At 35.5% G+C, this 13,411-nt stretch overlaps 1 protein-coding gene across 4 annotated transcripts in view; it reads right to left on the bottom strand.

Moving 5' to 3' along the window:
- LOC106468931 (colorectal mutant cancer protein-like) overlaps window positions 1–13,411 on the bottom strand; it is an 89,638-nt gene that overhangs the window by 60,596 nt on the left and 15,631 nt on the right. For 2 of the 4 annotated variants that reach the window (XM_022397329.1, XM_022397331.1), the window contains exons 2-3: window positions 5,988–6,277; window positions 5,644–5,792 (exon numbers count right to left, since the gene is read on the bottom strand). In XM_022397329.1, the coding sequence (XP_022253037.1) occupies window positions 5,644–5,792; window positions 5,988–6,277 (439 nt within the window). Of the gene's footprint in view, window positions 1–5,643; window positions 5,793–5,987; window positions 6,278–10,991; window positions 10,998–13,411 lie in introns of all 4 variants that reach the window. The other 2 variants (XM_022397332.1, XM_022397330.1) reach the window with 2 other exon arrangements.

Raw genomic sequence — 13,411 nt, 5'->3', positions numbered from 1 at the left:
TTTCATCACACAATTTATTGATTGCATTTACATACTACAATCAACACCAGGAAGAATAAAAAATAGTTCATGATAGATAAAAATAATGTTAAGTTTGAAAATAAGCAAGAGCCAGGGTGGTAGTGTAACTAAATGTTTGTGTGGAATACTGTAATAGTTGTGTGTACAATAATTAAAAGACAAAAAACACCACGTACAATAAATATATCACGAATGACTGCTACAATAAAATCCTGAGAGACCTGCTAACATAATTAATTTTGTTGAAATGCTAATTTAAAATCCAAGTGCCAAATAACTTTCATGTTCTTAAATTAAACAAAAATAAGAAGTTTAAGATAAATTTACGAAAACGTTTTCCAAAGGTCAAAAGCCTAGAATTAATGTGTGGGAAGAGGAAAAGACCTTGGATATAACCCTAGAGAAACTAGTAAAATAAACTCGACAGTACTCAACAGTTTCAATATTAAACTGTAAACTCTGATATCGTAATGGGTGTTTGGATACTGGTGTGGGTATTGTAAGTGATACCTTAACTGGTATGGGTTTGGTAAAAGATATCTTCAATTGGTATTTGGATGTTGATGTGGGTATGGTAAAATATATCTTCGACTGGTATTTGGATGCTGGTATGGGTATGGTGATGATTATATTCTGGTATTTCGATAATAGTGTGGGTATGTTAAATAATACTTTGCTGGTATTTGGAAGCTGGTGTGTGTACGGTAAAGGAAGTATTCGACTGGTATTTGGATGTTGGTGTGAGTATGGAAAAGGAGGTCTTCGACTGGTATTTTGGTGCTGGTGTGAATATGGTACTTGAATACTGGGATTATTAATGAAAAGGAACTCCCACTTAAAGCAAAATATTAATAATTAAAGTTTCACTTGTGTAACTTCATTCAGATAACCACGTGTTATCAGTTTTTCATTCACAATATATACCTCAAACAGTTATTTAATACTGGGCATGAATCAAAACCAAAATGATAAAGATTTGACGTTAAATGAATCTGCGATACTTTCACAGCGACTACATACAAGATATAAGAATTAATTTGAATACACTATTCCCAAGAATTAAAATTAGACACCTCATCTGCGTGACACTTTCATTTTGATGTGATATAATTCCACTGTGAAATAGAAACTGTTGGAAACATTAACACATTAAAATTTCAGTGAAACATCTTCCCCTTTTTTTTCTTCGTCAAAACTACTCACACACTTGATATTTTTGCTCTCTCGAAATTTTAAAAGTGTGAGACACAACGAAAAAAGCCTGCTTGTACTTAACTTTGAGTTCAACAATTCAATTTTTTCAAAAGAATTTGACTACATAATCTCTAATTAGGCCTGAAAATAGCTAACATTCTTTAACAATCATACTTGCTGAACTGAATTAATGTTTCCTTATATATTTATTTATTGTTATGACTGAAATAAACAGCTGTTATGAACTGCAAATTCACTATATAATCTAGTGGTAAAAACTTTATAAGAATCCTTTTGTCATTATAACTAGAACTATAAAGCTTGTGTGAGGAGATACCCAGTAAACGTTAACACTTATTATGTAAGTTTATGATGGGAGCCGAGATATCAGTACCTCGTGTGCCCGGACTCGCCAGCTGACGTTTGAAACGATGTAAAAACTAGTAGTCAATTCTTACGGATACGCTAAATATAGCCAGGGTGGGGAGAAGTTCAGGTTATATAGAAAGAAAATAAAGAAATATGCGGGCCATATGACCATGGTTATTTTTAGTTTTTTTTTAGACCCGTGTCCTCATACAGGCTTCGCCCCATTAGTTTATAGAACAGTTGAATCGTCATGAACCACACACACCTCGTTTTCATACCCTTTGCGCCTCATTACACTTTTTAGTTGATGTTGCTTTTTTTTTGTTTTAATCCTCAATATTCTTAGAATGTATGGCCAAACATTCATCCTCTTTCTGGCCCACTTCATCAAGTACTATGCTAACATAAAATATACACAAGTTGAAACTACAATATGTTATTATCAACAGACTTCCTCTAGAAACAATATCACAGAGCCGTGGCGCTGAGCTAACCGATCTATATAGGTCCACAGTTTAATATAAACATCAAAACATATTATATCACAAGCCCAATGGAGAAACGAGACTACTTGCAATACGAGATTAGAAAATACGATTTTACTTCGTAAACATAAAAACTAAATTTCATAAATAGTCAAAATATTTATATTACAAGTAAAGCATTTGAACTTAATTAGTATAAACGCCATGAAGGCTCGTAGGGGCACTGATGTCTTATTTTGTAGTGTTTACTATTTCCACCTTGTTTTTGAAACTTAATTTGGATTTTTATTGCTATTATATTATTCTGAATTTAAATGTTGTTTTAAGAATGTCATTTTGATTCCTCGCCGCAGTAGTAACAAACAAAAGAAAATCCATAATATCAGAATAAAGTTGAGAAATCAAAATTACATTATAAAAACACTCCAATTAAATCTATAGAACGCAAAAATAACAATAAAAAATTTCAAACTAAATTTAACATAAGAAGTTAATATAAAATAAGCAATCGGTGACTCCTACAACCTTTCGTAAACTACACGCTCACTTTACATGATTCATTCACATATATAGCACGTACGTCAACACGCCTCTAATTGACATTAGAAAGAAAAAATAACATTAACAAAGAACCTGTTGTTTACTTATTGCCGGGTATCGATAGTCAAGTTTCTACGAAACATTTACACAGACTTTGAAAAATCGTACAATAAAGATTAAAATTATGTTAATATAAATCACTGCATTTTTTTACACACATACATACAAGATGGTGAAATTTGGATCTTCAGAAGAACACTGTTAATGCGTTCGTAGCAGTACCAATTGTTGAATGTAAACGTGCAGGCAGTTCTAAGTTTACAAATAAACACAGATGGTTTTGGATAGGCAAGCCAGCAAGTCACAGTCAATATAAAGTCACGATGAAACGTTACGTAACAGGACTACATTTCGACAGTGTTTGGCGTTACGTAAATACTGCGATGAAACCGAAAATCGATCGCTTTTGGGAAGTATATTTAATAGTCAAAATATTCGTGTACTTAGATCATTAAGATGTGTTCTGATTGGGGATTTGGAATTTTCAAGACAGGGGTAACCCTCGTACTTAATGGCACTGGAAACAAGCGAAGATTGATCGATTTTGGCCACTAGGACCATCCAGGAAAAGACCTGCAACAAGTCAAACCATGGCAAAGTAACGGGTGAGAATCCAAGAACGCATAGGTCTGTGGCAAACGCCATCCAAATGCAACAGTGCTCAATATATATAACCAAGAATTGTTTCCTGTCTGGAAGAGCGACACAAGTCACGAGTACACGAACTGCTTCCAAGGCATATCCGTTCAACAGCCGTATACCTCAAGCAACTAGAGAATGAAACAGGTATTCATGCCATTATTCCATAAGAAGACATATAGGTAAAGTCGTCAGCCTTATTAATTTCTGTGCAATCGGACTGTTGAAAACCATCGTCCTCGTACAATAGATCGAGTATGGAAAACATGCAAGGGAGCAGTGACGTATTTTTCATATAACAGCCCTATGACGGAGCCTTTTATAATGAAAACTACGCTATAGGACTATTGTGAAGATGCACGGCCATCAGATCAAGCATGACCGAACGTGGCAACATTGACTGTAAGGTCAGGCAAAGGTTCAAAATTGTTTTGATATTAAGGCCTCAACCTCTCTATTCTCTTTAAACTAAGTTATAATTTACGTATATAGTTGTTGGAAAAACATTTGCGAGTCAACCACCATAGTTTTGGAAGTAAAATCAACCAAAAACTCAAAAAGAAATTGTACGATTAATTACATCAGCTCTGCCAAAATTCACATGTGATTGAAGATTAGGACATAGTGTATTTAATCATAGTATCACAAAATTATTGCCAAAAAATCCACTCTATCTCACGAATATCAATGCTTTCTCTTAAGTTCAAGTTGTATTAAGGAGATGGCGATTATGAAATGGTAACCTGACATACTTCATTAAATATAGCTTTTCTCACTAAAAAGGAAAGCAGTTTTTAAACAGATATGTATGGTTCATTTTCAGATGGTTGTAAAATGTATAATTTGTAGAAGAAAAAAACTTAACATTTCGTATCACACATCGCGACTTTGAAATTAACTTGCATTTGTATTTTGTATCAGTACTCTCTTATACAAAAAACGGCATGTTAATTAACGAACAAAAATGTTCCAATACATAAAACTGTAATTAAATAAAATATGCTTAATTAACTTAACATATGAATATTAAGTATAAAAATGTTGCTTTGCCTTGTCTTTTAGCGCCATCTATTGATGGGTAAATATAGCTTTAATTGAAAGTTTACTAAAAACGATTCACTCTCGGTCTTACTCCAGCTTTCAAGAAAACTTACTAGAACAATCGACTGAATGTGAGAACAAAGAGTGTGATAAATGAAATAAGCTTTGGGCAACGGTGGAATGATTAATATGGCTAGTCTACCAAGAGTCATTTTCAAATGGTTGTTGGTAAATAGTTGTCCAAGATGTTTACATCCTATTTACATCTACAACAGGTTTTTAAAAACCCCTAACACTTCAAACTGATTACATTAACAGTAAATGTGGATAGGTTTGTTATATTATCCAAGATGACTGTTTATGGGGACTATAACTTGGAAAATATTAATCATCTGCCTATTGAGCTCTAACCCTTTCGCAATTACATAACCATTATATCCATTTTCTTTTAATCATAACGTTTTTTCATAATTATTCATAACTGGCACATATTTCCGTCACAATATATAACCATTTTAATTCAATTATTATTTTGATTGGGCGTAAACTAAGGAAAACAAACTCTACAGAATTTGGTTCATTACATATATGATATATCAGAGCTAAGAAGTTCGTCTACATAACTGAATTAATTATGGAAGTACTACAGTCTACATAAAACATAAGTTTTTATATTGTTCATTATTGTTTCTTTAGACTTAATGATAACAAAAGGTCGATCTACATAGTGGTAATCCTTTCTCAGTTAGATATTATTAATTTATTTTGTATTCTAAATTACGTATGAAATTTAATTCGTGTTTATAAAATGCTTCTTAATTTTAAGTGTCTTACAAAAGAAAAACAAATACATTTATGATGTGAAGCAATTTTAACGCAGATTGTTTGTTTGTTTGTTTTTAATTATGCACAAAGCTACACAAGGGCTATCTGTGCTCTGCCCACCACGGGTATCGAAACCCGGTTTCTAGCGTTGTAAGTCCGCAGACATACCGCTGTGCCACTGGAAGGCTTTAACGCAGAAATTAAACGGTTTCATTTCACTTTTGCATCTTAAGTTTATTTTTCATTGATTTGCTTTAAAAACACAAATTTCATAAGATTGTATTGAATACATTTCTATTATAATTATATTTTTTTCTCAGTTAAAAACGAAAAACTTTTTAATGATTAAGTGAAGAGAGAGTTCATACGTCATGCATGCACACTTGGTAAGTCACAACAACTATTATACACAAGAAAACAAATTTGTAACAAATTAATGCGATGTGTGAAACAGATAATGATTCATTACCTTGTTGGCTAGTTCCAAGAGATCACTGCTGTTGCCAGGTACTGAACCCCCTGATTTTTCAATCAGTTTCTGTAAAGTGTTTAGTTCCGGACTCAAGTCTCGAGCTCCCGAATCGAACTCCCAACTATCGTGTTTTCCAGAAGCTGCTCCTTAATAGAAAAATATTTCTTTGCTCATAAACTACCTTATGCTGGGTTTTAAACTGTAAATTAAATATACCTTCAATTCTTTCTAAACTTAGAATGTTAACTTAAATTGAAAATGTTATCAGAGAAATGAATCTTGTTAAGTAACAAACACAGATAGAAGGCAAAATAGGTGTATCGACTTGTAAAAACACTTACCTTGACTGGTATCACTACTCGTAGGCCAGATGCCTGTGCTACTGCTACCTGGAGCTGGAGAGACTTGCTGGGAGTTTGGTTGATGCGAGTCCGTTTCACCTACGTGAGGAACAGGTTCCTGTTCCTGTTCCTGTACGGTAAGGGCATTTATCTCATTGATTAACTGCATTCGTCTACGAAGAAACTCACTGTAAGAGATCATACCATGTTCATCGGCTCCTAACTGTTCCATAATCTCCTCTATGCAGTGTTCCAGGTTCAGCTGCCGACATACAGCCAGGAGGTCTTGGCTGAGGGGAAATAATTTCATGGTTAAATTACTTTTCACAGAGAAAATAACTAAGGTTTGCTTGTTTATTTTAGAGCAAAGCCACTTTGGGCTATCTACTGTGTCCACCGAGCGGAATCGGACCACGGATTTTATCGTTGTAAATCCGTAGACATACCGCTGTCCCACCGGAGGACAAAACAACTAAGGAAAAAATATGTGTAAAAGCAGTGGGAAAACAATAATTGATACAACATACTACAGTTTGCTAGGATGCAAGCCTATTCGCAAAGAATTCTCAAGGAATTACTTGTAAAAACCCGACTTTGCTGCAGTTTCGCGGAATCCATGGCACATCAGCGTTGCTGGTGAATAAAGGACTATTATACATCAAAAACAAACACACCAAAGTTATAGTTATGCTGCTGTGGATTAAGAACATAATCAAGAATCTTGTCGTTCAGGTCAACCACAATTTCTGTTACTACAAGTCAAAGTAACGAGTTTGTTTGATTATTTCAGATATTCGAGCAAAGCTAAACAATGGCTATCTGTGCTACCCATACCTAATTTTGAACTGATAAACTATAGGGAAGACAGTTAGTGAACAGGGCCACACAGCCAGCTTTTGGGATGCTCTGAATGGATAGTGGGATTTGATGCACCCACAGGCCCTAAAGATCACGGCGTGATTTTTTTATTTGTTCTCTCTCTTTTTTCTTTTTTTTTACTTTCTTTCTAGCGGCAATGATTTTGTATTGGTTTGTTTTGTATCTTGCGCAAAGCTACACGAGGGCTATCTGCGCTAGCCGTCCCTGATTTAGTAGTGACAGGCTAGAGAGAAGGCAAATAGTCAACATCATATATCCCCAACTCTTGGGCTACTCTTTTACCAAGAAATAGTGGGATTGTCCATCACTTTATAACGCCCTCATGGCTGAAAGGGCGAGAATGTTCGGTGACGGAAATTCGAACCCGCGACACTCAAATCAAGTCGAGCGCCTAACCACCTGGCCATATTTGTAAAGCGGTAGCACCCATGCATTTGGGTCGCGACAAATTCTAAACCATTCAACAATGCACCGCCGTCACGGATACTATAATGAAGAGAAATATTCAGACAGCGACACTATTAAGCGATGTAAACCCAATTCATACAACATTTCGAAGAAAGGAGCTTTCAATGTTTTCCTAAAAAAAAGCGGAAAACTAGCACAGCAAAGCATTTACAACAACAACAGCTTTCAATGCTGCAATCGTTACCAATTGTGGGCATTTGTGTTTGAGATTACGCACAAAACTACACAAATGGCTATCTGTGCTCTGCCCACCACGGGTATCGAAATCCGGTTTCTAGCGTTGTAAGTCCACAGACATACTGCTGTGCCACTGGGGGGGGGTTGTGAGTAACGTCATAATCCGAGAAGTGAGGGTTATAGTTACGAAACAGAGCAATCCGACCCAAAAAGTGGTTGCGGTGAAGCTGGGCATATTTCCATTAACAATATAAAAGTACGGGAAGATGGCAAAGGCTCAAAAGCTTCTAGCCACAACTCGAAGTCAAGGGATTACTTTCGTAAGAAGATTGACCAAAAGAAACTGAAATCAGAATAATTCCATTCAACCAATGTTGTTTTGTGCTTTTAGTCCGCAATGGCTTTGAAGCCAGCGTTAACGTGTAGTGGGGAAATGGTGATCTAAGACCAACTTCGCTCTCCTTTACAAAAGTCTGTACAGTGGCAATTACGGTGTTGAGTAATACTGCAAAATCGTGTGCGCTATGTACGCTAGAGGAAGTGATTTAGAGAACAGTACAGAAGACAGAATATCGTTTGTAAAGTGCGATGAACTCCCATGACTGATAAAATCACAGAAGCTTTCTTCCTTTCCTTATAATTTATTAATTCTGTAAAATATGCACCAGTTCAACTGTGAAGACGCCAAAGTTATAATTTAAAATTACTTATCGTTCTGAACTGCGGTAGGTTGTATCATTTTTTGTGACTCGTATCGAACTCTCTCTCTTTTTTTTTTTTTTTTTTTTACTTTTTACGATTTGCTAACTGCTGCCATCCCTAATTCTGAGCTGCCGACCAGAAGAAATGTAATGGGCGGGCTGCACCCACCGCCATCTCTTGAGCTAGTCTTGTACCAATGAATTGACTCACGTTATAACTCGACCCACAGCGAAAGGGCAAGTATGTTCGGCGCCGTATTTCGATCCCGCAACTTACAGATTGAGCATTCTATCCACAAAGCTAAGCCAGACCTTTACAAAGTTAACTCTCACCATCAGCTTCATAAACTTCTATTCAGAAACACAATAATACTGACAGTTATTTAGGATTTCAGAAAATGATACCTACACTGTACGATAATGTATTTAATTAATCCTCAGTGATATTATTTCGAGAGAATAAAAAAAAAACTTCTCCTGCTGTGATCTGAGATCGCGTCGATTTCATAAGTGGTCATTTAACCATAATTCAGTATCCTCCTGTTAGAAACACCAAGAGACATCACAATTAAGTATTACATATCCTAAATATAAAACGTACAAGGTTATTACGAATTTAGTAAACCTATTCTAACGACCATACCCCTAGAATTCATAATTTGATAGGTAAACTACTGAGACGATGGGAAGATTAGTTAATTGCCAAAAATAAGTGTCACCAGGGGTGCTGATCGTGAAATGTATACAACCTACATCAAACATGCCAGGATTATTTGTACATTTAGAATTCGTTCCTCAAACGTTAACGTGAAAGTGTTGAACAAATAGAACCATGCAGCATTGAGACTTATCGGAAACTCATAAAAAAAATTTTAATAATGAGGATCGGATACTGATGCAGCTCATAAAGGTCGCCACACAATACCCGTTGAAACTTTAATAGAAGTCAGACAAAAGGGGCCGATCATAACCCAGTTGTAAGCTTGACGAACTGTGAATCAGAGGTTTCATGGTTCGCGTCCCGTTGCCGCATATTTGGGCTCCCAACTATAGGACCGTAAGTGCGTTATAAAAATGACAGTCAAATCCCACTACATTTGCTGTTCCTGTTGACCACGATAGCTTTTTTTTAGTAAAAACAAATGTGTGACAGAGTTTTGTATATGTATATGATAATTTTATGCACCCTTTAGTAACACGTTATATACCCTTTAGCAACAGATTTATAAATAGTACACGTTACAGACTCTTTAGCAACAGTTTATAAATCTGTTGCTAAAGGGTTTGTAACGTGGAGTTTTTATAAATTAGTCCACGTTACAGACTCTTTATTGTTGGTTTATAAATCTGTTGCTAAAGGGTTTGTAACGTGGAGTTTTTATAAATGCAACAGATTTATAAAAACTCCACGTTACAGACCTTTTAGCAACAGATTTATAAAAACTCCACGTTACAGGCCTTTTAGCAACAGGTTTCTGTTTCAGTTATTAGTAATGTTTAAAGACTAATTTTCGAGTTCAGTAAATACATCAATGTGGAAAATCAGACTTCCTTTTTCATTATACTTACAAATTGGCTATAATAATACTTACAACAGTATTTGATATCCTTTTGAGTATGTGTAAAAATAGACTGTTAAATGTTTGGTAATTTTGACCAGTCCAATTCTTAACGCTGTTATACGCTAAGACGAGAACAGTACAATATTAACTTGACTATAGTAAACACAGTATATGTGAAATATCGAAGATACATAAAAGAAAAAGGCTGGAAGTATTTTAACTATCTAATTACATTTAATGCTAGATTTTGTTTTTCCTTCTACTGTGTCAACATGCAAAATGTTATAGATGATAATGAATGGGTTCCCATTTGTAACCGCTGGTTAGTGGACGTGTTTTTATCAATAGTAAGAAACTTCCAGTGATAAAAATAAATAGCATGTGTATGTGTTTTTTATAGCAAAGCCACACCTGGCTATCTGCTGTGTCCATTGATGGGAATCGAGCTACCGATTTTAGCGTTGTAAATCCGTAGACTTACCGCTGTCCCACCAGAAAAAGAGAGAGAGAAAGAACGAAAAGCAAGTATTGAAAAAATTCATTTTCGTGACATCTATCATTTGTACACGTGTTAAGAATAGGAGAAAAGAGCTATTTGCTTCTTAGTTCATGATAAAATAGCATAACTTTCACTTCAAAGCTTCTTAATGAAGTTAAATTAGTAAAACAATACTATAGATCTGTACATACTCCTAACAGTCCGTAAGCTTCTTACGAATATATTGTCGGTCTGTGGAGTGAAAGAGTTTGATGTAATGGATATAGATCCACCAGTCACTGGTCAGTGATATAATAGATATAGATCCACTGGTCAGTGATATAATGGATATAGATCCACTGGTCAGTGATATAATGGATATAGATCCACTGGTCAGCGATATAATGGATATAGATCCACTGGTCAGCGATATAATGGATATAGATCCACTGGTCACTGGTCAGTGATATAATGGATATAGATCCACTAGTCACTGGTCAGTGATATAATGGATATAGATCCACTAGTCACTGGTCAGTGATATGATCGCTATAGATCCACTAGTCACTGATCAGTGATATAATGGATATAGATCCACTAGTCATTGGTCAGTGATATGATGGCTATAGATCCACTAGTCACTGGTCAGTGATAAAATGGGTATAGATCCACTGGTCAGTGATATAATGGATATAGCTCCACTAGTCACTGGTCAGTAATATAATGGATATAGATCCACCAGTCACTGGTCAGTGATATAATGGATATAGATCCACTAGTCACTGGTCAGTGATATAATGGATATAGATCCACTAGTCACTGGTCAGTGATAAGACTACAAGCTACAGACTTTTAATGGTTCTTAAACCGTTTACAAAGATTTGTTGGTCTGAGAAGTGAACAAAGTCACTGGTATAATGTATATCGATCCAGCCTTCATTGGTTACTAGGAAGAGTGAACCAGTATACCAAGCATGCGACTTCATCAAGAGAATTAATGATATGGTTATTAAAGTCTTGCTTACTGCAAGTAAGTGGTGTTCCTTCTCTCCACACTTATTTCTATTCGCATAACATGATTCATACAACTTTAAAGCAATATACTGGACCTAGTAGATGCATAAATAAGAATGAAAAAACCTACCGTAGTATCGCTATAGGTTTCTATGTCTTACGAGGTATAATTATAGGTTTCGAATATTAAGCGTTTACTAGTGTACATCCAAACAATTTGCTGTTCTGAAATAATAACACTAATGACACCAGACACATGGGAAGCGAAGGTAATATTCAAGATGTCATATTTTGAATATAAGCAACACTGCAAACAAACCCAGATTAGAGCCCTGAATTACGTGCACGCTAGTTCATCCAAAGCTGACAGAAAAAAAATGGGAGTCGTAAAAGTAAATCATATCTTATATGTATAAACACGGATGACTTGAAGATTACTCAAACTCTCATTCCACGTAATTAAAGAGTCAGTGCGGTTATATAATTACTAATGTTAACAAACAGATTAGGAAAAAACGTATCACTTGTTTTGGTGTGCAGCAGAAACATAAACTACAACAAATGTAATTGTAAAGGGTTTCTACCAAGCCTATAACAGGCCATAAATAGTGAACAACATTTAAGGTATGGGTCTGTGACACACAAGCTACATCGTCGCACTAGCAGTTGGGACTTGGGGTTGAATACCCCGCTCGTGATATAAGAATCAAACGAAGAGAACTTTACAATAGTTGAAAATATATATCTACACACACTCACTCACACACACACACACACACACACACACACACACACACATACATACATACATACATACATACATACATACATACATATATATATATATATATACACACACATACATATATATATCTACACACACACACACACACACATACATACATACATATATATATACACACACACACACACACATATATATATATAACACACACATATATATATATATATATGTATATATAACTTCAGAATGGATATATCCAACACTAAAGAACTATGGCGGGATCCATAGATCCAATGCAAGATAATTTGATATGGGGGGACGGAACGGGAGTGACCCAAGAAAAACCTATTTTCATTGACTTGGCGCCGACAATTCTACCCGACCAGTGCCCAAGCTTAACCCTAAACCTGAATAAAAAAAAACAATTAGTACATACACAGAAATAGCTATTAAAATGTCAAGGTTTGTGTTTTTGTGATTATCATGCAAGGGATTCTGAGATAAGAATCACTTGGTTCCCGCATTTACGCGCTACTAAGTGGTATGTAATAATGATAATTCATGTTTATTTCTTTACTGTCATAAGTGTTAGTCCCACTTGTCATGTGGCTGTTGATTAAATTATATGGCGAAATGTATTTTTGCCAAGATGTGAAGGCGATGGCTAGGGACGGAAATTAAGGTGACAGTTCGCGTTTAAAAGCTTATTTGTAGAAGTATGTAGCTAATATGAAAGTGTTTTCCTTAAACTGTAGACTGGAAGATACACTATTCGGATCGATTAGTTTTGTTGACTTTGCAACTTGTTGTATACGTACGAAAACATGTTATGTTATGATATTACCACATTTTAGGAGGGGCTTAAAGTAGACTTTATAAATGAGAGCATAACTGAAAATGTATTACAACTCTTAACCCTACCGGAGATCTTCGAAGGTACCTTATTCACCCACTTACATTCTGACCGATCATATTAAAGTGAATATTCCACGCGAGTCCGTTCTTCATCGTTATGTCTAGAAAATTAACTGTATGAGTGAGAGTTGTCCTCGAAAATTCTGGGTTACAGACTATATTATTTTCACTAAACAAGTCGCATTTGAACTTCTAGTTCTGTAGAACAGCGGATACTGGACGGTCTTTGTTTTGTTTGTTTGGAATTACTGATAACAACTTTCAAGCGAAAGTAACGAAGAATGTCGTTGTAATAAGTCAACCACGCGACATCCCGTTATAATAAGTCAACCACGCGACATCCCGTTATAATAAGTCAACCACGCGACATCCCGTTATAATGAGTCAACCACGCGACATCCCGTTATAATAAGTCAACCACGCGACATCCCGTTATAATATGTCAACCACACGACATCCCGTTATAATGAGTCAACCACGCGACA

This window comes from Limulus polyphemus, unplaced genomic scaffold (assembly GCF_000517525.1).
Source record: "Limulus polyphemus unplaced genomic scaffold, Limulus_polyphemus-2.1.2 Scaffold3225, whole genome shotgun sequence".
In the NCBI taxonomy this organism is placed as follows: domain Eukaryota; kingdom Metazoa; phylum Arthropoda; class Merostomata; order Xiphosura; family Limulidae; genus Limulus; species Limulus polyphemus.
Note: the sequence above shows the minus strand (reverse complement) of the source record. Positions and strands in the feature narration are given on the sequence as shown.